The 25,207-nt window shown below is 37.0% G+C and overlaps 1 pseudogene and 1 gene segment (V, D, J or C); both read right to left on the bottom strand.

The window, feature by feature from the left end:
• Positions 1–11,046: 11,046 nt before the first annotated feature.
• On the bottom strand, positions 11,047–11,768 carry LOC145643546 (Ig kappa chain V region K29-213-like). The segment is given in 2 exon segments: positions 11,047–11,405; positions 11,517–11,768. Coding segments are annotated over 2 exon segments (611 nt in total).
• A 2,351-nt stretch (positions 11,769–14,119) lies between these two features.
• LOC118240130 (uncharacterized) lies at positions 14,120–24,800 on the bottom strand (annotated as a pseudogene).
• Positions 24,801–25,207: the final 407 nt, after the last annotated feature.

Genomic DNA, 25,207 nt, shown 5'->3' with positions numbered 1-25,207 from the left:
ATGCTGTTTTTTTTTGTTACAAACAGAAGAAATTCAAACTATTATTATTATTATTATTATTATTATTATTATTATTATTATTATTATTATTATTATTATTATTTATTCCAATTGTTTCATTTAGTTTTTACCTGCAAAGTTCAATTTAGTTCCATTGCCAAAGATTATCTCTCCACATTCAGCCACAGCACAGTAGTAAGTTCCAGCATCAGAGAGACTGAGGTTCTTCTTGGGAAGCATGTACACACACCTCTGTATATAAGAGCCAGCCTCAGAGCTCTTCTTACACTGACCACTCCTGTCTCCATGAGTGTAAATGATTCCTGGATGAGATTCTCCTGAACCATGTCTGAACCAGTAGACACTGTGCTCTCCTACACACCTCTTTGTGAGTACTGTGCACTTCCAAGTTGCATTACTGCCTGTCATGACAGGATTTAAAACAGGACGTTGGAGAACATCGTAGTGACTGGCAGGTGCATCTAAAGAGAAAGTTATCTTGTGCTTATTGAGGGAGACAGTCTGATTTGTACAGTAAATTATTTCATGGCAAATTATGAAATGCATATAGTATTTTAACAGACCAGCACCTACCTTTGAGCACTAAAACTGTGCAGTCCTCCAATCCAATATGTGAATAATATGAAACAGCACAGTACTATGTTGCAGAGTCAGATGGTTCTGCATTTCTTACAGCATTATGGCGTCCAGTCTTGTTGTTTGCAATACAAAACTGGTGCAGAGTGGTATGCAGAGGCAATAAGAAGAGGCTTTTCTCCTGGAGTGTGTTTGAACCATGCAGTCGTTGAAGCAAGACTGGATGAAAATGTGCAAGTCAGATGAATATTTTCACCAAACTTAACAAACTTCAGCCCATCTATTTGAATATTTACCTCCTTTGAGGTATTGCCTGAAAATAAAGTGAAAAGTGAAACTCCATTGATATAAAAAAAAAGGAATCTTTTATGGTTTAGTACAGCAAATATAGTTGCTGGAATATACTTTAAACGAATGTAAACAAAATAAACATATTTAGTTATACACTAAAGATTATACACTACCTAAAGTTGTTAAAAAGAAGGAAATTATATAAAATCGAATCATCAGCAAACTCTTCAAGTAATGTATCCCCTGGGGTAAAAAAATAAAAAAAATAAAATAAAATCAGTTACACTATTTACATATTTAGTAATGAAACTTTAACACAATCTTATTGTACCAGAATAAAAATGATTCACTTACAGATTTTGAAGAACAGGAGTAAAGTTTTGTAGGTATAATTAAAGAATGCATGATTCTCTAGATGAAACTCCTACCACAACAGCTTTAAAACTCTGTGCTGACAGCTGATTGGCTACCATAACAGAAGACTGAATTAGGCCCCACCCACTAATATGAATGGGTTAAATTCCCCGACCAAAGGAATAGTACCACATTAAGACTATTAATGTCTTTTAAAACCCATAAAACTGAAATGACATAATTGAAAATTAATTATCCAAACTGAAAGATAATATTGTGATTTTTATTTGTACAAAACTGTATATTTACTTCATCCTAAAAGGATGAAAAGATGATAGTTGTGAAATAGAGCTGTGGTCAACTACAAATGTAATACTCATCTTGCAGTGTGCAAAGCACAGTAATGTTAACACAAAATCAGTTTCCAAAGCTTAAGAAAGGAGCAGTAAAGCCTTCAACAGTGTATTGCGTTTTATTATAGTTACACAATTTCAAAGTGACATTGGTGTTTATTGATATTGTTCCTCTCTTTGTTAAATAAATCTGTTATGTTTGCACATGCCCAATCATATCTGTCTGCACAGACATTACATATACATTAATAAATGTACTGTAACTACCACTATTATTATATAACTCTATCATTTTGACATTTTCAAAATATAAATAAATGTTATTGTAGAAATTTCCTTCGCATACAGAACATTATGCCCACTGGGTACAGAACCAAGTTGCACATAAGGTGCCACCATGTTGGAATGATGTGATAATGGGCTCGATGACAACATTTAAGCAATATCATGAGAGGGGGCAATGTTAAACTTAATATCTGCACACCTGGAATTCAGTACAAGTTAAAAATGAAATTCAGTTTAATAGCATGACTTCATACCTTGTTTGTTTAATAATTTATATGGCTCTGCCAAAACAGATAGTTCCGCAACTGGGTTGGGACTGGACTGTTGCCAAGCAACACATTTTACTGTACACTAGCTTGCTATTTTCTGTAAGTCTACATTACCACAGACAAGCTACTTTTTATCATGTACATTTATCTGTATCTGTTTTTCCATTTATTATTCAATCATTGAAATAAGAGTGTGCTGCCAGTCTCTTTGGTGGCATGTCTTTTTACCATGAGTTAACAGCAAAGTTTCTAAGATCTATAATCTAAGATAGATAACAATCATTCCCAGCACTCATGGAATGTCTCTTGTATAATCAAACTATTTGGTCAGAACTTATTGAAAAGCAGATCAGTTTTTTTTTTGTAGTTGTTTTTTTTTTTCTTCATTAGAAAGCTCTACAAAAGCAATGACCAATAGGATTTTGTCTCTCTCCAGTATGTGCAAGTGTGTCCCCCTGACCCCAACTGAAGCAGCACCACAATGGGAGGAAGATTACATACTTCCTCAGCCACCCTCTTCATCAACATTGAGAGAGTGGATGAAGGTTACATACGTCCGCCACTGGGCTCCCAACCTCAAAAGCGAGATGTTAATGAGGATAAGGAGAAACCAAGAGTACAAAGCGGAGGAAGACAGTGGATGGAGTGAAAACAAAGTCTAAGGATGATGATGATGGGGGTAAGGATTATGGCTATGACTGGCCTGGCTGTGACTTAATTTGTTGCTGAATCTCAGTGTGAGGGGCACTCATATGACATTACCTGCCAAGCCACAAACCCAAGTGTCTCAGATGTTTCTGGTTAAATTAATTTTCACGGGGCCCAGAGATCCATGGAACACACCTGCTATCACTTTGCATTGCATATGCAGTTGTTCTAACATAATTTATAAAGTCATACCATCCCAAAGGTGACAGCCCATGCATAAACCTTGCAAACTATCATTCCCAGGAAAGGGTAGTCTGTGCTATACTCTGGGATCATGTATTCAAAGGGGCAAGGAGCCCTCAGGTGCCTCCTGGCCGCCTCTCTTGAGCCTTACAGATGTAAGCAATTAGTCATTCCTTGTCTTTATGCAGTGTCAGTGGGAACTCTTCTCTTTTCATTACAAAAGGTTCTAAAATATTTACTTTATTGACTATATAAGGAAAAAATACAAAAGTCAAGGTTCATGCAAATCCTGCATTATCTCATACTGCACTGATTTTACAGATCTTAGCTTCAGATCTACATTTTCCTTCCTGATACAAATAAGAGCAACTCAAAGAGATGGGAGGTGCCCAACTACTATACTTGTAGAGTGTTTTTGATGGACAGTTTATCTGCCCAACCTAGAAAAGGCAGTTTCACTCACTAACTGACTGAGTCCCATTGCTGCACCAAGTATGTGCAAGGACTCTCAGGGCCACTGTGCAGTAGACAGCACATATTCCAGCATGTGGCCACATTGTAATCATTGATCAATTCTCAAAAGAAGATAGAAGCTGGATAGAAGCTGTTCTAAGTGTGAGAGGAGATGCAAAAATGGTAGTAAGAATTCTGGGTAAAGAAAATGTTCCATGCTATGGCATACCAGTATCAATTAACAGTGACTTAGGCCCCTCCTTGACTTCAAAGGTAACACAACAACAATGTAATTATTTGGGCATTGATTGAAAGGTTCACATTCCTGATCATCCACAATCCTCCAGTAATGGGAAATGAACTAATCACATGCTTAAAGGCTAAGCACCACCTAATGGACCATCCTGAAGATTTCACATTATTTTAGCTACTGAAAAAATGTATATGTGAATTACAGTGAAAATAATCTGTTCATTTATTTAAAAATGATGAATTCAAGTAAATTTATGGAAAACCCAAAGACGCTGCAGAAATTCTATTAAGTTGCCGGGTGACGTCACTGGTGGACAACAGTGAACATCGCCGTAATCAAGCACCACTATGACTGACCTGGACTGTGAATTTTCCAGAGACATTTTTGAATATGATGAATCTGCAGTGACAGTGGGGGTGACTATATATCATAACAGTGAAATTCAATCATTTAGATTTGAGAGATAGAAGAAGCCATATCAAAAAGCAACGAACAACCTGACCCAGTAATCAGAATTGGGAACTCTGACTAAATGTTAAAGTATTACTAAGTATTACTAAAAGTAATGTTTTTTATTAACAATTATTTATAGCAGGGGCATTATGATTAGCTAGCTAGCTAGGTTCCTGATTATATTTTTTCTCATTTTACTAGCTTGTCATGTATCTAGCTAACTAACTAGTTAGCAGTGCTCCTTTTTGATAATATCCAATGTCTTAACTAAGCTTAGGTTAGCTAATGCATTTGCTTTAGTGGTCTAATATGTTTTTGGTAAGCTATGTTAATCATATGTCTCTAGGTTATATGTGTCTAGCCCTAAAATGTATGCATTTTCATTACATTCTCTACTGCATGTTTGACTTCCGTGAATTTTTAGTGATAACGCCACACATTGAAAAGAAAATGGAATTAAACTAACAAATGTTAACCACACAAGTATTTGGAACAGGGAAGGCAATATAGAATATAGCTAGAACAGGAATTTAGATAGTTGCATTGTGTTGAAACTGCTAAATTACTACTAGAAGCATTCAGTGAAGACCTGCTGGACAAAACCTAGCATTTAAATGTTAACTTTGCTACAAAAGATATTTTATATCATTAATGTTCATTTTCTGCAAAATAATTTTTTTACTCATATGTATTGTGACACAAGGACATTTTATTAACATGAAACTTTGTACTGTGTTAAAATGTATTTGTAATAAAATTAAGATGATTGTTTATAATGCATAGCAAGGTGTTATTGAAGAGGTCTTAGTTATACATAAGTCAAAAGTTGAGATGAAAGTTGAATGCTATAGGTATTAACAGGTTTAAACAGTTTCCCTTCCTGTCAAGTGTCTTTCTGGCTGTTAACGTTTATCTGTGATGTGGTCAGAATCCACAGTAGGCTATGTACTGCATCATATCTACACCATCTAGATTGTGGTTATTGTTTTCATGCAAACATAGAACAGAGTTCACAGGAAAGTGCATTTATCAGTAAACTATTCTGAGCATTCAGAAATCTATGATCTATGATGGGCTGAAAACAGGATTCATAACAGATGTGAATGAAGAAAATCTCTAAATGTATTTTAGGGCAGTGGAAGTGGAAATAATCATGATTGTATGTGCAGATTATGAATATGAGTATGGGGTATTTCACAAAGCTTGTTTAGCAAACTTTAAACATAACCTTGAACTTCAAGTTGACTTATTTCAGCATGTCATATACAGAATTTTTGGTTTCTGCCCAGCTGATCAGTATTTTGGTAACAAGATCAGTCAATATTTAGTTGGTTGATCCTAACAAAAGTGCATCTCTGTTAACTATAAATAAAGCTGTCCTCAATGGTGCACCAATAAGAGGATTCACCATGGCCTTTAAAGATAAAAAAAGAATAGAGCATATGCAGACTATGAGCATACAGTACCAATCAAATGTTTGGATACACCTGACACAATAAATGTTTTAATAGTAATAGAGGCATTTTAATCTAATGGATTACACTTACATTTGTTTCTAATATAAATATAATTTGGGAAAGGTGTTAGCCTATATATGAATTCATTTTAAAAACACACACACTAACACACAATTTTAGATATACCCTCAGCAAATAGTTTTCTTTAGTTCTTCACCCTACAAGTTCTCTCTATATGTGAGAATGTTTTTAAATCTGATGGGAAAGCATCATAGGTGTCTGCTTCATGAAGCTTGTAAGAGAACACCAAGAGTGTGCAAAGCTATCATCAAAGTATATGATAGTTACTTTGAAGAATCTAAGATATAAGAAAGTCATTATTCATTTATTGCAGCATAATCACATGTTATTTTATTGGTCTGTTACAGTCTGTTTTTTAACACTATATCTTGTAGATATAGTAAAAATAAACACACAGTAGTTGTATCCAAACTGGTAGTGTATATTTAAACTCAAAAAGCAATATAACAGCATTTGTAAAGGACTGTTCCTTTAGCATGGCACATGTTATAATTACATTTTAAAAACATTTTGTAACAGCCTAATAATTCAATATTGCACAGAAGGATAGGCCAAAATATTTAATATGTTGGTTGTAATATTTGTCTCAATTTTACACATGCTGATTTTTCTTTACATGATTTATTTGATTTAGAGTGCTTTGGTTTGTCTCGTTGGATTTGGTTTGTCTAGTTGGATTATCATCTGGTTGGTTAAGGTAGGCTCTGAGTTCACTTACTTTTGTCTTAGATTCTGTGAAATTCAAGGCTTTTTGTCTAAACCTAATTGTTATTTGCTTGATAGTGGTAATTACTCACTACAGGTGTAGTTTCGCCCTGACCTTAGGTGTGAATTGAGGGGCGGGCTCAGCACTTATTGAACTGAGTTAAATTAGGACGACTGTAACATCAGATTCAGTGTGCTTTGGTTTGTCTCGTTGGATTATCATCTGATTGGTTAAGGCAGGCTCTGAGTTCACTTACTTTTGTCTTAGATTCTGGGAAATTCAAGGCTTGTTGTCTAAACCTAGTTGTTAGTTGCTTGGTAGCGGTAAGTATTCACTACAGGTGTAGTTACGCCCTGACCTGACACATGTGTCTGTAGCGGTATTCAACATCTGGAGAAGGTTTGGTGGTGTTCACAAACTCAGCTAAGTATCTTCTCATATTATCTCAATCCTTTATCTCATACATCCAAAAATCAAGCATCTGAAATGTGCTTCACAATTCCTGTACACATATCCCACAGATCTCCTCGACGCAATTATAGACCTCGCAATCTCAGTAACCTCACTGACTCACAACGCTTCACACCATCATATATCATGGTGGCAGGAGGGCTCTGGAACTGGCAATCTGCTGTCCAGAAGTCTGACTTCATCTCAGCATTAGCATCCCTCTACTTCCTACACTTCCTGGCTCTAACAGAAACATGGATCACCCCTGAGAACTCAACGACTCTGGCTGCCCTGTCCTCTGCCTTTTCATTTACACATTCTCTGAGACATCTTGGCAGGGGTGGTGGCACAAGTTTACTAATGTCTCAAGAGTGGCGTTTCACTCCACTTTCCTTCTCTATACTTTCCATCTTCTCTTTTGAATTTCATGCCATTACAGTGTCTTTTCCCACCAAACTTCATATCATTGTCATCTACCACCCTCCAGGTTCCCTAGATCACTTCATTGATGAGCTCGACATCCTTCTGAGTCAATTCCCCATTGATGGAAATCCACTCATTCTCTTTGGTGACTTCAACCTTCCATCAGACAAGCTGCATTCCTCCTGCATCCTTCCGCTTTTGACAGCATTTGACCTCATCCTCAACCACTCTCCTCCGACTCACAAAGCGGACAATGTTCTGGACCTGATCTTCACTCGTACCACCACAACATCAGACATCGCAGTCACCCCCCTCCACCTCTTGGACCATCACTTTCTATCCTTCTCTCTCTCCCTTCCTTCTTTTTCCATCCAGTCCTCTCCAACATGTTCCTCCTCCCTCCTTCGCAATCTGCACTCCAAAACTCCCTCTTCACTTACTTCTACTATTTTGTCTACCCTTCCTCACCCTGGCTCTCTATCCTCTCTCTCTTTGGATATAGTTACAAATACTTTAATTTCTACACTCTCCTCATCAGTGAATCTTCTGTGCCCTCTCTCCTCTAGAACTGCTAAGTCCTCCCCACCTGTCCTCTGGCTAACAGAAACACTTTGCTGCCACAGGAGAGAACTAAGGACTGCAGAGAGGAAGTGGAGGAAATCTCACATAGATTCAGACCTTCGCTCATACAAGTCTCTCCTTTCCAAGTTCTCACTGGAAGTAATATCTGCAAAGTCATCCTACGTCAGAGAGAAATTTGAATCATCATCATCTGTACCATGCACGCTCTTCACTATTTTTTCTTCTCTCCTTAATCCTCCCCCTCCCCCTGCTTGCTCATCTCTTACTCTGCAGGATTTTATCACCTCCTTTTAAGAGAAAGTTATAGCAATCTGCCATCATGCACAGCAGCACTGCAAGGATTTTTTTTACACAAATCAATTTTTCTGCTTAGTTAAGAGTGGTCTGCAACAGTGCCAACCAGACAACAGGACTATTCTTTTTAGAATGTAGGTGTAGTTTTAATACTTTTAATAGATTGTCAATTACAATGGGTAAAATTAATTGGGTCACCAACTTGATTAACAGAGAAAATGTATTACTTTTAATACATTTATTAATTATTAATAATCCAGTCCCAACTCATAAAAGTCACTAATTCGATACGTTATTAATTCACCTCTACTAAACATTAGAATATCACTTCTCAACTCACAGATGTAATAACCAAGAGATATTTATTGAATAAGCATAAATAGGAAAAATCTGCAAACAATTGGTAATTAGAATTCTATTAATGATCAGGGGTATTAAGTTCACTAGAATAACCATCCTAACAGGCAAACAAACAGAATGTGACACTTAATTCAGGGGTAAGGCAATTAGGCTAATATAAAAACAAACTGTTTTAACCAGCCTCTGGGAATGACCAACTGGGTAATGTACTCATCGACCAAACAAAACTAATGCAAACTTATTAATCAAACAAAATTCATGATCCAAGCATATTTGGAATGTAAAAGGAAGATCAGGGGAACAAGGGCTAAACTTTGTGACACAGTGTAAGGGAAACTGTGCTAATTGTGGTGCTATTGAGGCTGAATCATGGCCAAGAGGAAAGAGTTAACTAACCTAATTTGATTAATAAATGATAAAGTTACTATTGATACCAACTGGTAATGTAGAAGGGAAAAGCAGGATCTTATGACACGCTGGCATCTGAATCATCTGTCAAAGCGTGTGTTTCAACGAAGCCGTCTGGATAGAGATCATTCCTAAATGGATAACCCCTTTCCTTGGACTTGTCTGAAGGCTCTGAGGGAGAATTTCAGTCTCCATCACATCGCCAGAGTGGCTCATGCAGACAGAGTCCATTTCCTTGAAATCATCTCAATTGCAGTGCATGAGCTATTAAGGCCGATGACAGTGACAGGAACAGGATTCTTGGACTGGGGGGATTGGGTCTTCATAGCTCGCTCGAAGGAGAGCCATATAAGCCTTCGCGGGCAGACAGTTATGAAGCAGGATTGTTGGCTCATCCTTTTAGTGTATTTTGAGTTCAGAATACAATGAGTGATGATTTATTTTTTCTACAATTCTTCTAGAGGTTAGTGGCCTTGGAGCAAAACTTAATGATGCATAATTCACAGCATCTTTGTCTTCAGCCTGAGAAAGATAAATAAAGAAAAAACACAAAGATGAGTTTGCTTTTGTGTGTTTGTAAACAATGTAATATAAATAATGTTAAAGATTATTAAGATTATTTTATGTCAAATGATCATATTCTCTGTATATTTCCATTTGTAAAGCATATACATTTGTACAGCATATACATTTATATACATAACTCCAAAATGCATAAATACATTTTTAAACAGAAGTTCTTGGTTAATAGGATATTTGTGCTCAGGGCACAGGCAGGGCTATATAGCTTTTTGTCTTTAAGAAAGTACTTTTTTCTAAAAATTAAAACATTTTTCTCTTTGAGCTCAGACGTTTCCCCCAGCATCATTGTGCATGCACAGTCTACACACCACATCATACGTGCTCAGGCCTCATGTATCCTATTTGGCTTCCACAGGCAGCGGACTTTTCTGTTTTCTGTCATTTCACAAGGGAAGATACTACAAATCACCTTGTCAATATGCATCCAGAAACACTAACTATGTATGAAATCATTCTCTCATTCTCTATTTCAGAAACTACTATGTGTATGAGCCATTTTGTGGTGGGGTTCAAAATCTCAAAATAGGTAAATTAGGCAATGTATACAGTTCGCTTTCAAATATCCAAAAATTGTAGTGAATAGCTGATGTGTGCTACATTTTATAATGGTTACTATGATGCGATGTGAAGGTGTCTCATCAAAGAAGTCTGTTTTGTATATAAGAGTAAGTGGTCAAGAGCTAGGCAATGTAAACTGAGATGACAAACAATTCCTTAAGATATAAGTAGTATAAAGGGTGACATTTTATCAATTTATGTATGAGGTATTTCTAGCTGGGTAGGAAATGTGGTTTTCTTGCTAATCATTTTGTCTGTGATGTAAATTGCTGGGAGTAAGTGAATGAGTAAACCTTTCTGAACATAGCTAGTGATTCTAATAAAATTAAAATATTTGAAAAATTCTTACTGTCTGGTGTATATATAACCTTGAGATCCCCTTTAATGCCAAGAAAACTCTTTAAAATCCTGATCATTTTAAAGGTTATAAGATATTAAGATTATCAGAACTTATATTAAAATAATCCACTTTAAAAAATCTCACATAACAGAGAATGCCAAACCTAAAAATAAATAAATAAAAATGCAAAACACACTGACAAACATGTTTTACCTGATTCAGCTGAGAAGTGTGAGCAGCACCTTATGAAAATGTATATGTTTCTAATGAGCAAGTCTAGTATGCCAGTAAAAAAAATTAAAAATTTTACTAAAGGTCCTTTTGAAAAATATGCAATTTGAAGTTTGTCTTACTTTGTAGCCAGTGCTTGCATAACAGTCTTCCAAGTATAACAATCACAGACACACAAATTATGTTTGATGTTGCCAAAGCAAGTATCTTTGAATTCCAAGATGTACAATTCTCTGGTATAATAGTAAAAAATCAAAATTTTAAAAATCCAAAATACTTTCCAATATAAAAAGGGGAAATTATAAAGCAATATATACCAAATGTCCAAAGCAAACACACTTTGATGAGGTGGACTTAGTAATATGTTATATTAATTTATTGACCTTTGATATCCAGTTTAGTTCCATTTCCAAAAATGATCTCTCCATAGATAGCCAGAGCACAATAGTAAGTTCCAGCATCAGAGAGGCTGAGATTCTCCACTGGGAGCTCATACACACAACTCTGTGTAGGAGATCTGGCCTTAGAGCTATTCTTACACTGATCACTGCTGTCTCTGTGATTGTGAATAATTCCTGGAAGAGATTCTCCTAAATCATGTCTGAACCTCTAGACACTGTGTCCTCCTGCATAGTTCTCAGTGAGGACTATACACTGCAGAGTCACAGAGTTTCCTGGATGGACTGGCTCCAACACAGGCTGCTGGACAACAGACAGGTTATGGGACTGTGAAGCTAAAACAATGCCATAATTTCATGTGAAAGCAGTGATACAAAACAAATATTTTAAGCCAAAAAAATATATTAAATGAAAGTATGTAAATATAACTAACAAACAGAAATGACCTTTTAGAATCAATTTTGTTGCTTTCCCAAATTTCACTATGTTGGATTGAGCATTTCCACAGTAATAAATAGCAGAGTCAGAGATCTCTAACCCTGTTATCACCAAGTAATTTCTATCCTCTTCGATCACCAATATAAAACCCCATTATTCTTGAATCCATCATAGAATGTGGCCTTCGTGTCATATTTGTAGATAGTTGCAATGAGTTCAGGCTTCTGACTAAATGTATGCTTGTATCATGAGAAATGCATATCAACATCACTTTTAGAAAGGCAAGTAACTGTGATATTGTCCTCTTCATTAACATACAGCCGATTGCTGTCTTGATTAAGAACTTTTTGGGTTCTGCCATGATCTGGAAAGAAGTATAAAACAAATTAGGTAACATAGCGTGTCATACATATTCCAAAACAATTAAAATGCATAATATATTTACTTACTAATTGGGAAAATGAGAACATTGAATCCAATGATCAGCATTTTTCAGCTTCTTCACATAAATTTGCAAATCACAGGTCAGAGGAGTCTAGGAAACACAATGAGAGAGTGATCTTAAAGAGTGACAACACATTCCTAATATTGCAATGTGGTTTTTGTCACCAACACTTTGTAGTGCTGTGAAACACTTTGAACACCATGGAAGGAACTATGTATTAGTGATATGTAGCACTGATTTATACAAAATTGACTTCACACAAACAAAATATGTTATTTGAATGTTTATTCAAAATTGTTAAAAACTCAGATTTTCCATCAGACTGCACTGAAAACATTTAAGTTCAGTTGTGTGTGTACGTGTGTGTGTTTCACTCTATTGTTACATGCATGTTGTTTTTACCTTTTCCTTTTGTTATTGGATTGTGTTTTCTTTTGACCGCTTAAAATACTTAATACTTAAATAATTCCTAATCTCTGTTGCACTTATTGCTCCTTAACACAGTTAAAGATGTCACTTAAAACAAATATTGCATAATTTATACAATTGTTTATTTTGGTAAAGGTGTAAAGTACAAACAGTAAAGTTAATGGTAAATATTGCTTACCCAAATGAAAATAAGGTAAAGCAATTAAAGGCCAGAATGAAAACAATCCCCTTATGTTCAAAGCTATACTGTGTGATCTATCAAAAAATAAATGGTAAGTCAATGCGTTGCCTAAAAGTTACACAAATAATTCACATTTAACTCTTTTACCACATTTATGTTAAAAATACAGTGGCAAACACCTAGATGTTAGAAGAGTACAGTAACCACATGTCCTGGCTGAATATTGTCAAACATATATGCAAGGCTACTGTCAACTACCTACAGTGTGCAAGGATGTAATTCGATGACTGACACTGTAGGTCAGAGTGAGGACATGGCTGGCCACCAGAGGGTGATTGTTTTTTGTAATGTGCTCAGGAAAAGAGGTTTTACGTTACTGTGATTCATTGAAGCCTTTTGTCCATTTTAGAAACATGAGAACTCATTTGTTTTTACTTATTTTTGTAATAATTGTTGCCATATTGCCATATCAAGGTTGCATTTCAGCATTTAGTGAGGCACATAAGTAATTGGCTGCTTCTATTGCTGCCTCTATCCCAAAACAGATATTAAGATCCTGTAACAGTAGGGACTAAATTGGGGTTTTTGAGGGTTAATCAGGGCCTGTGAATGTTAATTTTAACTTAATTTATTTTACAACTGTATAGTGTGGAGGAAAAATCAATAGGACTCGAGCCAGATGTGTGAGCTTTATTGGTTCTGTCCCTTATGCATCAAGGGAGAGAAGCCTTAAACGTCTCTCTCACATGAGAGAGATATACCCCCACCAGAAATAGAAGTTCATGTATTTAAACCCTGTCTGGATCCCAATGGTTTGCTTCTCATTTGAATTTGTGAATGTGTTTTATTGTGGTTGCTTCTTGAATCTGTGTTCCAAAGCCTTCATTTTTGTTAGCCTGTCTTGTTTAGCCCTGAGTGTTTTCTTAGCCTTAGTTATAGCCTGCTTTCTCATTTGCCTTCGTGTGTTTGTTCGTTAGTCATGTATTCACATACTCTCCATGTTGGCTCTATGACCCTAGACTGCTTTAACGACTCTGATTTTGGATTTGCCCATAATAAATCTTGCTCCTCTCCGCACATGCGTCCACCTCCTTAACGCTCAATGTTACACAAACATTGTTTTCCTTGTCATTACTTTACAGTGAGGCTGAAATGTTTGTCACACTCTAGAATGATGGTAATTCAACCACAGAAAATGGTTGGGTACCTTCACAAATAAAATTAAGCAACAACTTATCTACCATTGCCTGGATTACTTTTGGGACATAGACTTATTACATCACTTATTACATCCATCACTCCCCATTAGTCAAATCTGTGACTTACCATATCATGTTTTCTCAAGTTGGATGTTGAGTTCTTGACTGCTGAAACAGCCACAATTTTAGGTTGGTTGAACAGGCAGTGCATGACATAACGAAGGCAGTGTAGTTCTAAGGCTATTGTGGGATCAAACACTGACAACATTTACTTTAACACAAAGGACTTATATAGGCACACACTAACAATACAACACCATGCTCCTCCCCTGAATGGTCCTCCTCTCTCCTGCCACTTTAGGAGCGTCCCAGAGGTGATTTGCCTCCGAGGCTTTGGGAAGACTCCTTCAGTCTCGCTGGCGAGTCTGCTGATAGGAAGGGACTCGGGCTACAGCTCTGCCCTCCGAGGGTCCTGCTGGCTCCACACAACCGCCCTCTTTCTGGTTGTTGCGGGGCACATCGGTCCTCCTCGGACCAGGCTCGATAGCTGTAGCCCCCCCCCAATAAATTCCTGGGGGTGTTCCCCACCTCCACCGGAGTGCACCCAGACACCAGTTGCGGTCCTCTCCTCAATCTCCTGGGCTCCAGGAAGCGGAAGTGTGGGAAGTGTCCACGCACCTCCCGCTAGAAAGTCAGTCTTCAGCCGAGGGAGCTGGCGTCCTGTGGTATTTGGTCATTCTGCTGGTCCGAGTGCTGAAGGGCGTGGAGCAGGACGCACAGACTCACTCATTATAGTGAGACATTTATTGACATCACACATGAATAACGGTGGCACTCACACACAACTTTAATGTCAGACATTATGTATACATTTAACTAAACACAGACTACAATAATCTTTTAACATGGACTACACACAAGTATTTACATACAACTGCAGACTCACCGTGACTAACACAGTACACACACTATCAGAGATTTAAATAGACAAAAGATACAAGACCTTAAACCCCATACAGGTGTGTGCACTTACAAAAGGCGTGGTTACAAACAAGCCTACTAATTACATTCACTTGTTCCTTATTTTCCCCCATCTTATTTAGGCCTATAGGGTCTTTGCCTATTAGCGGACCTTAGTGCTACACACTACGACCAAGCGCAACACTGATTCAACACCTGTTTTGTTTTCTTTTCGTCACTGCTTCACAGCCATTTAATTGACGGAAAATAAAGACCTCTTTATTTCAGCCTCACCTCTCAATCCCTATGTGCTGTCACCGTCACAATTTCTAAAGTTCTAAAGATAAAGCAAATGAAATTATGCCAGTGTCAGTCATTAGCTATTTGGATGTCTAGAGGGGCATACTTTTTTCCTGTTTAACATTTGAAGTAACAGTTCTTTATATATATATATATATATATATATATATATATATATATATATATATATATATATATATATATATATATATATATATATATATATATATATATATATAATGTTCCTATACTTGTGCAGAATATGACAATCCAGTATATGACAATAATGCAAAAACTAAAGAGCAGTACTGAAGTTCTTAAAATAGAAAAAAAGAACCAAGTTGTTCATGTGTGCAGACCAACCCACACCTGAAACAATATTGCACATATCATGATAATTAATTAATGATAAAATAATTATCCCAAATTTTTATTTAGAAACACAAAGTGGAAGTTTATATTTTTAAAATAAAATCACATGCAACTCACTTTTAATACTCATCTTCACTTTAGTCCCATTTCCAAAGAGTATCTACCCACACATGGACACAGCTCAGTAGTAAATTCCTGCATCAGATGAGCCTCTTGGTGTCTCACCTGCTGCAGCAACATCGTCTGACAAGGACTGTGCTACCCTGAAAACCCCTGTTCATTCCCAGTCTCCTGAATATTGATTGCACCTGTGGCTTGTTAACCTGTTGTGTCTTCATGTATATACATTGCTAGGACTTTGTTCAATCTTTACAAAGTCTCATTTGCTTGCCTTGCATTTCTAAGTGATATAGTTGTGTTGCTTCTCTGGTCTCTTAATTCTTTGCTCGTGTTTTTAGATTAATCTTTTGCCTGCCCCTTTTTGGATTTGTTTGCCTATCGTATTGGACCTTTTACCCTGCATGTTTCTCAGTCTACATTTTGGATTGCCCTTTATTATTAAATTGTTCAGTTTTCCTGCACAGACTCAATCTCTGTTCTCCCCATGTTACACTGAGGAGCTGGTACACACAGTAGGTAATCCAGCCTCAGAGCTCTTCTTACACTGATTACTCCTGTCTCCATGAGTGTAAATGATTCCTGGATGAGATTCTCCGGAACCATGTCTGAATTAGTAGACACTGTCTTCTCCTGCACAGCTCTCAGTGAGGACTGTACACTGCAGAGTCACAGAGTCTCTTGGATGGACTGGCTCCAACACAGGCTGCTAGAGAACAGACAGGCTATGGGACTGTGAAGCTAAATGCTAAGTCCTAGCTAAATGCATGGTTATTTAGGGATTTTTTAATATTTCACTCAAAATGGTTTTAGCACAAAGAGTCAGTTCTAAGAGTCAGATTAATTTAAGATAATCTTTAATTTATGAATACAGTTAACATGTAGTAAAATCACAATTACCTTGTACAAGCACCTCTGTTCCTTCCCTAAACTCTATGTTGGAACAAGCACTTCATGTGTCACGTCACGGCCCCGCCCCCTCCTCAAATATCTCCGTGTGTGTGTGTTCGTCTCTGTTGCCACGCCCTCTTGTGTCGTTGACCTGTTCTGTGTTAGGTGTAATCATCTTGAGTGTATATATGTCTCCTGTGTTGTAATGCGTGTTGTTGGTGTTTGAGTTGTGTATAGTGTTTAAGGAAGTTCTAAGTGTTGCATGTTCGGAAGAATAAATCTGTGTTATCGAGCCTCATCCCCACATCCTGCTTATCCTCAAAATGTCACAGTCAGAGAGCTGCAACTCTCTTATCTATAGATGAGTCATACCCTTTTCATTCACCATGGTAAAAGGAGCATTATTCTTGAATTCATGATAAAATGTGGCTTTCACTTCATATTTGTAGATAGTGGAGATGAGCTTTTGTCCGAGTTTGTGTTTGTACCATGAGTAGTGCATAGCCATATTACTCTGGTAAAAGCAAGTAACTATGACAGTGTCTCCTTCCTTAGCAAACACTACAGCACCTTGATGAAGACATTTTTTTGTGTTTTTAAAGGAGCTAGAAAAAAACACAAGGCAATCAAATGATTAACAATAAAAACAATGTTATCTAAGTATTTCACAATATTTGCATTCACATAATATGACTTACTGATTGTGAAAATGAGTACAATTAATCTCACAGTTGTACATCTATAAGAAAAGTATCTGTGAAGAGCCTAAAGAGCACTGGCAAAAGTGTGGTAGGTGAACAGAATATTTCAAAAGGATGAGACAAAAGTGGCATGCCTGATCTCTTATTGTAATATTGGCTTTCATCACTACCACACTTTGTCAGACCATAAATGACTTTGTACTCCAAGAAATAAAATATAAAAAAGTCCCAAACTGTGCACTTCAATGTGCATATTGGTGTAACTTCCTTTAAACTGGACTATTTAGATTTGCGAGTATAATAATTGTGGGGGGGGGGGGGGGGGTTCCTGCATATATGTAGTAACTTGACCTTTTTCTTTTTCAGCTGTCTTTTGCATGTGTGAAAAATACAATGAAGCTGATTCTAGGAAATAACCATGAAAGTGTGAAATGGGTTAGTTTCTAAAGGTGCATCCTTTAAGCAAATGTGTTTCTGCAATAAGTGCAAAAACACTGAAGTCAAATATAGGTGTATTTATGCAGTTATTAACAGTTATTGCAGTCATTAACAGGTAATACATTTTTGTCAAATATAGTTCAGAAGTCCTAAATTTGGCAGATTTTTGCTATGTGATCTAATGTGATATGATTTAGAGGAGATTGAGTAATCTGCATAATGTAGTTGTCTGTAGTATACATGCATATTCGTAAAAACAACATTATTCTATGTCAAATTATTGTATCCTGTTGAATATCACATACGTTTGTTGTCATTTGTTGTCAAAGGGAAACTAAACCACAAACCTTCACCAAATAGGAACAATTGCAAAGGTTTAGAGATAACATTTAGTAATGCTTTCCAATAATTATATGTACACGAAGCATGTATGTTCCTAGACAACACGAAGCTCAAAACTCAGTTTCACCGAGTCCTATCAGTCATAAATGGGTGTGAAATGCAATTAATTAATGAAGTGCAGTACTACTACATACCACAATAATAATTTGCAACATCTTACTGAAGAAAACAGTGAATGCAAAAAAGCCCCCAAAATAGAGGAGGAAATGACTTTTAAGATAAATATTTAACAAGACGATTTTATTTCAGATTATATTAATTGTATTATCTTTGGTCTCTTGCGGGGGACAGTGTTTTCCTATGGGCACATAGAGTATTGAAATAAAGCCAACATACTGCATATCATAGATAACTCTTCTGATGTTTGGTTAATGGAGTACAAGGTAACGAAGCAGGAAAATAATGAAAGTAAGCAGGACAACAGCTGATCTTACAATGGAGAGAATTACCAACAGCTTCATCTGATTATAGCCATCTTCTGTACAAACACAAACACAAATTATAAAATAAATATTTTATAATAATAATGTTTAAATACATTTAATAAAAAAATAAGCAAATGAGTAATGATATGCCTTGCATGTGCCACTCTGTATATGGTTTTCTTTGAAGTACATACTGAATCAGTTTCATCAAAGTTGTGACATATATTTACAAGTTTCATCACTTAAGGAATTGGTTTACCTTTGAAGTCTAATTTAGTTCCATTCCCAAAGAATATCTCTCCACATGCAGCTACTGCACAGTAGTAAGTTCCAGCAATGGAGTGTTTGAGGTTCTTGGACAGCTCATACGCACAGCTCTTTGCAGGAGATCCAGATTCAGAGCTCTTTTTACACTGATCACTGCTGTCTCCATGAGTGTAAGTGGATGAGATTCTTCTGAGCCATGTCTGAACCAGTAGACACTGTGTTCTCTGGCACAGCTTTCAGTAAGAACTGTACACTGCAGAGTCACAGAGTCTTCTTGATGAACAGGATTAGAAGTGTGGGACTTTTTGATGCTCCATGTTGAGAGAGAGAGAGAGAGAGAGAGAGAGAGAAAGAGAGAGAATAACTATATGCATTTTATAGTGTAGTATATTGTTACAAATTATTTTGTAAATATACAAAACACTATTCACATTACCTTAAAGGATCACAAATGTTAACTCAAATATTTATCATTCAAAATGAACAACGTAGTGCTGATATTTATTTTGAAAACATGATAAAAACATGATAATGAGTTAAACTTTGAGTTCAGTAACTCAAGTGCAAAACCACAGAGTCTATAAAACTTGCTTGGCATGAAATTCACTGGCTGGTTATCTTCTAATTCTGGCAAAATTAACTATTTCTTCCATCATGCTCAAAACGACTATGTGAGCAGAATCTTTGACAATGGACAATCTGTGACAGGAGTTCCACAGAGAGAACCCAACGCTCAGTGGAATTCCTCAGGAGTCAAACTGAAATATCCTCAGCCTTTGTGGTTAAATCAATAGCACTCACTTGGAAGAGTCCCCACTCACTGCTCATCTTCTCTATATAAAACATGTCCACTATGACTGATCAACTATACTTGGTGCCAGGCCAAAATTTGCTTTCACTGCAGTAAAGCAGAAAGGACAAAACACAATCCATAGGTGAGGGCTAAATGCAATACTGCTTATGTAGAGAGGAGATGGTGATTTGAGCTGAAGTTACAGCATATCCATTAGTTTAAAAGAACACAGGCTAAGTAGAAGCAATGACTTATTAAACAAGGAAGTGGAGAAAATCCCATCAAAACCAAACCTAAATTATAGTGTGCAATAGAAAGTAGTGTAAGTATATGTGGTCCATCAAGAACCAGCTTAACACTGCATTGTTCATTTAACAGCTTTACTCTGTATATTGCACTATTAATTTACAGCAATACTCCTTAACTATGTCGTAAGATATAGCAGATTTATAGCAAAATCCCTTCTACAATTTCCAGGTGTTTCTCCATCTGTATGTGTCCACCTGCACTTTAAACGCCTATGCTTTCAGATGAAAGAAGTCTAGCTACAGGTCCCAAGCAGGAACCGAGAAACAGAAGATGTAGAGGCTGCGTTGCAACGAACAGATAGGTGTATACAATAATCGCTGCATACTGCTATAGGCTGCACGTAAATAGAACTATAAGATACCAAAACGAAATAAAAATGTCAGCACAAGCTGGTTATATCAATGAGCTTTGTGCACAAGCTGGTTATATCAATGAGCTTTGTGCACAGTTAATATGCACTGCTTCATATGCATGCACTGTTTGCCAGGCCTCGTTTGAAGTCTGTGTTTCAGCCATCGTGACAAGCACACCACAACCTTAAGCATGCTGTCCAGGCACAGTTACCTCCAGCAGACACCACAGTCTGCTTAGCATCATATCTGCTCTGGTATGAGGATAAGGGGCCACGAAAGGTTGCACATCCTGGAGAAAACTGCAGTAGAAATTGTCCTGATTGAAGAGCTCTGCACGCTGTGGTGTTTGGATGGTGAAGGTCCGGAGGAGTTATGGATGGTGGTGGTGCTGGTGGGGGGGAAAAACACTTCTGTGCTCTCACCCCTTTCTGTCTCTCTCACTCTCCAACTCTCTCTGCCTTGCTTTCTGACTGACTTTCTCTGTGAGCTTGAGAAAAAACAGAGCCATCCCTGCAGAGCATCAGCGGGTCCAGCAGGTTTTGAAATAAATACATATTAAAAGCAGGGGAAGGGCCATGAAATAGTGGCTGCAAGAAACTTGCTTTGAGCCAGAATGGAGGCTTTCTTGGCTGGTTTACAGAGCCCCTGAGGTAATATCATAAACCTGCCCAAGATATCCCAAGATTAATAGATAGGTAGTGTATTTGTCAGATATTCAAGTTTAATCCTGGAAAATAGGAGCTATGTGTTGGCACTTTGTCAATTGTGGCAGAAGGCCAAATTGAATCCTTGGCCATCAAATGGACCACCAAGGAAATCAGATTCTGTCCTAAAGGTAAGTTCTTTACTTTTTTCACCAACCATGCTCCATTGCAATGAATGGCATACACCAAGGCACAAATACCAGGGTCCTCTCCCTTTGGAGCTTCTTGTTCCAGTTGTTCTGCCCAAGCTCCATATCCCCTATGAGTAATTTGATTTCCACACCCAGTCAGTCAAGGGGAATGCTGAATTCTTTTGAGAAAGACCCACTACTCCTGTAAACCCATTCTGTTCAGTTGCATGTGGGGCACTCTTTCTCTCACCACACATGTACCTAAACCCCATTTTGTCTGGTTTTGTGCAGCCATCTTCTCTGTCAGTTTCTGACCTACCACACCTGTAATCCTGTTCCATCTGGTAGGTTGTGGTGCTCTTTCTGTCCCTCTTCATTCCAGTAATTCTAATCTGTTCAGTAGGATGTAAGATATCCTTTCCATCTCATAGGGTTATTTTACTCCACTCATTCAAAAACACTCCCACACCATTCTTATTATGTTTGTAAAGTACTTCATAATCCCTTGTAGTATAGTAGCTAGCACTATGCTCTGTGTATTCATTTTTCCTTTATTTTTGGTGCTTTGTTCACCTTTTGTACTCCTGTATCTGCAATTGAATACACCCTTGGTGACTTTTAACTATCAGAAACCTGATCATAACTCCCATCTTGGTGTAAAATTTATGGTACTAGGAAAAATTAATCATATGACCGGGTTGTTGTAGCAGTCTTAGAGCTACACCCAGAAAGTTATGACTGATTTTTTATTTTTTTTTTTACAACTAATTTATCTTACAAGGCATAGGCTCTGTTGGTGCAACTGGCCTCAGGACAGCAATAATATAATGGAAAAAAGAAATACCGGAATAGAATATTGAGATTACACCACTGGACCTGATATAGGCAAAATGTGCAGGAGGTAATAACATGTATGTAGTATGCATATAAATTGAATTTTTAAATTGTTTGTAAAACCAACTTCACAATTGAGCAATGTATTTAATTTGCAATATTTTCAATACTTTCATGTTGCACAAGTAATACTATGTGAAGCAAAATTGAGCTGTTCTCGCATGAGTTACTTTTTCACACCATCTTTGGAGGACCCTTACGAGGCAACCTTGGCCTCCTAATATTCTTCAGTTAAAGTGTCACAAAAGACTTCAATTTGACAAGTATGGATATAAACAAACTGTTGAAGATTAAATTCCCTTCACTGTAGCATGAGTTTTCACTGTCTATTTGGAGAGGAAAAGCTCATCTAAACCATTAGCAAAAAAACATTTGTTTGCCTATGCTATGAAGGAATTAAAGGTGCCCACAGGAATTGGACTAAAACCCTCAAAGGCTAAAACCCTCAAAAGGAGTCTGCCTTAACAAGTACCAGATTGACATGATGAGGTAGTAGGATTAAACCATCATACAATACCCACCAAGTACATCATGTAGAGAGGTACAGAGAAAAAAGGGTTCAAGAGGAGGAAAGCATGGAGAAGCTGGCAGCACAATAATAAAAGGCCCAGGTCAGTGAACTAACAAAAAAGATAAGTAGGATGAAGCCAAGAAAGATTATGCCAAAACAGTCATAAAAGCCCAGGAAGAACCCATAATTGCATTTCCTGATCCCAGAACATTAGCCAGCTATGAGAACAAGAAGATACATAGATTAGGGTACAGAAAAGCCAATTTATAACATATGTAGAAAGCCAAGTCCAGTTAAGACAGTGACACCTCTAGCCTCCATGGTATTCAGTTAAAAAGCACCAAATTTGCCATTATGGTACTGTTAAAGTAGGAAATATAGAAAGAAGTTGGGATTTAACTGTAGCTGCTACACCCTTTAGTGGGTTTTTTGGATCTGCTTCTCCAGTCTCCTGATTACTCACACATGAGGGATGTTACCCGAACCCGTTACAAGGCTCTTTTGTTTACAGTCATTGTGAAGTCTTTTGTGCCTTAGCTAAGTTTCTGAGCCATTTTTGTTGATTTAGTTTTTGCTGTTGATCACTTCCACCTGCATCCACCTTTCTTAAATCTGAAATGTCATGCTGACAAGAACCTAGTTATGAATAATCAGTAATCAGTACATTTTTTTCACCCCCAAATGACCTGCTAGTAAATTATTATGTGCTAAAGCTAAAGCCTTGGAACTGTACTCCTGAGGCTCAAGTGTTTCAATAACTGTATTCCACTTCTGATTTTCTCTGTGCGTAGGCGGAGTCCACCTTCATATCAGTACGCCATCATCCCACATATACGTGGGTACTGTAGAATCAACATTGGGCAATCTATCTATGCTCTCTGTGCAGTGTTGCAAAGAAGGATCTTTACGCTTTGCATGACTAAGATGTTCTTTAGTGGCACACAAATCCACTTTAGGAAACTCCCAAGGAATTTACAAGGTCTACATGATTCGATATATTTCTCAATATCAAGCTCATCACCTTAACACCTCTAGGCTCTGTAAGGAATCAATCTGAGTCATGTATGCCCACAACATTTTCAAATTTATGACTCTGAGCATGGGAATATTGGGAATATTGATAGCAACTCTGATTGATGTCAAGTGCAAGAGTAAAATAATACAAATTATTGATGCCACATTAATTGCTTCTAATGCTGGTATCAGGATCAGATCAAGCCCACTGTCTTTCTCTTCTTTGTCTTTAATTGGAGCAGTCATTTCAAATTTTGGAAAAGAGATGTACATTAACAACAAGATTTACCTTGAAAACCATTTTAAAAATAGCTAAAATTAATGGATTAATCTTAAGCAGGACAAGACACTGCATTTGAAAATATCCAGTGACAGATTAAAACTATGCAAAGTGATTGGATTAATGTTGAAGAACTAATGTAAAGAACCTTTATCTATTAATGGTCTATTTATATCGATGTGACAAAGCCAATATTTTGCTCTTCTTATATCGATTATTGCAATATTGACTCGATGAAGCCAGCATTTTGTTCATTCAACTTGTAGAGTTTTCAAGCAACATTTATTAAGCTTCCATGTGTTATTGGTCTAATACTCTCTTGGTTGAGCTTATGGGACTTTTCAGCAACATGGTTCTCACACCATCGATGATTACTCCATAAAATCTGCTTTATAATTTTATTTTTATTCTTATTATTATTTAAACATTTTTAGACACCTCTGCTTGTACTGTTTTCAAGCTACTTTTGTCTTTCACACATCAATCATTGCCCACATCAGAACCTACTAAGGATACTTGCTGTTTTGGCACTGATCAGCCTTATGGCTTTTGTGAAGTCACAGATCATAGTCTTTATTTTAAAATCCAATCCAATGTAAATTTAAACCACTGATCCTGCTCCTCTATTGACTACCGGAATTCTAGTCCTTACTGTAGGGTACTGTTTGTTTTCTTAGATGGAGCTTGTTTATTTTGCACTTCTAGGCATCAGCATTGATCCTTGTATTTCAACAGCATTCTAGTTAAATGGTATCTTGAACTCTAACCTAATGAACTAGCTAGGATACATTCTATGTAAATGACAACGCTTCTGTAAGTCACTCTGGATAAGTGCATCTGCTAAATGCTGTAAATATATATCCACTTACATGAACAGACAAAATATGTCTTTATTCTAAGCTCTTCCATATTTTGTTTAATCTTACCTTCAGCATCCTCTTCAAGAATAAGCTTACTCCCATTTCCAAACACAAATGTTCTATATTCATATCTCGCACAGATGTATGTTGCAGCGTCTGTCTGTTCGACTGATAGAAATGACAAATTGAAGGTAACTCTGTTCCAAGTGACGTTGATTCTGGAGTGGTTTTCAAATTGTTTGTACATTTTCACAGCATCAACATATGATGTAGCAGTGGCTATACCCTCTGGGGCTCTGTTCAGAGGAATCTTCATCCAGAATATTGAAAAGTCCCATTCTGGCAGAACATGGCACTGAAGAGTGGTGGGATGTCCGGACCTAACCCTCACTGTGGATTCCAGCTGTGAGAGAACCCCAGCAGATACACCTTAAAATGATAAGATGCACAAATGTAGGGAAGTTAAATGTCATACAGTGAAGCTAGGATCATACCATCAACTAAATAATTCTCCATAAACTAGATAAAGTCTCCATTAAAATTCTAATAATTTTACTGTTTAAACACTTTATTTTGCCCACCAATCATTTATATAAATGAATAATTATTTTGACAAATGATAAAGGTATATACTCTCACTTGATTATGTCTAGAAAAGTTAAATGTAATAATCCATGTATATTCATAGTGGCATAAACAAAACCCTCCTTTCCTCTCATGTAG

Source organism: Electrophorus electricus, chromosome 13, assembly GCF_041902795.1.
Source record: "Electrophorus electricus isolate QZ-2024a chromosome 13, ASM4190279v1, whole genome shotgun sequence".
Classification (NCBI taxonomy): Eukaryota; Metazoa; Chordata; class Actinopteri; order Gymnotiformes; family Gymnotidae; genus Electrophorus; species Electrophorus electricus.
Note: the sequence above shows the minus strand (reverse complement) of the source record. Positions and strands in the feature narration are given on the sequence as shown.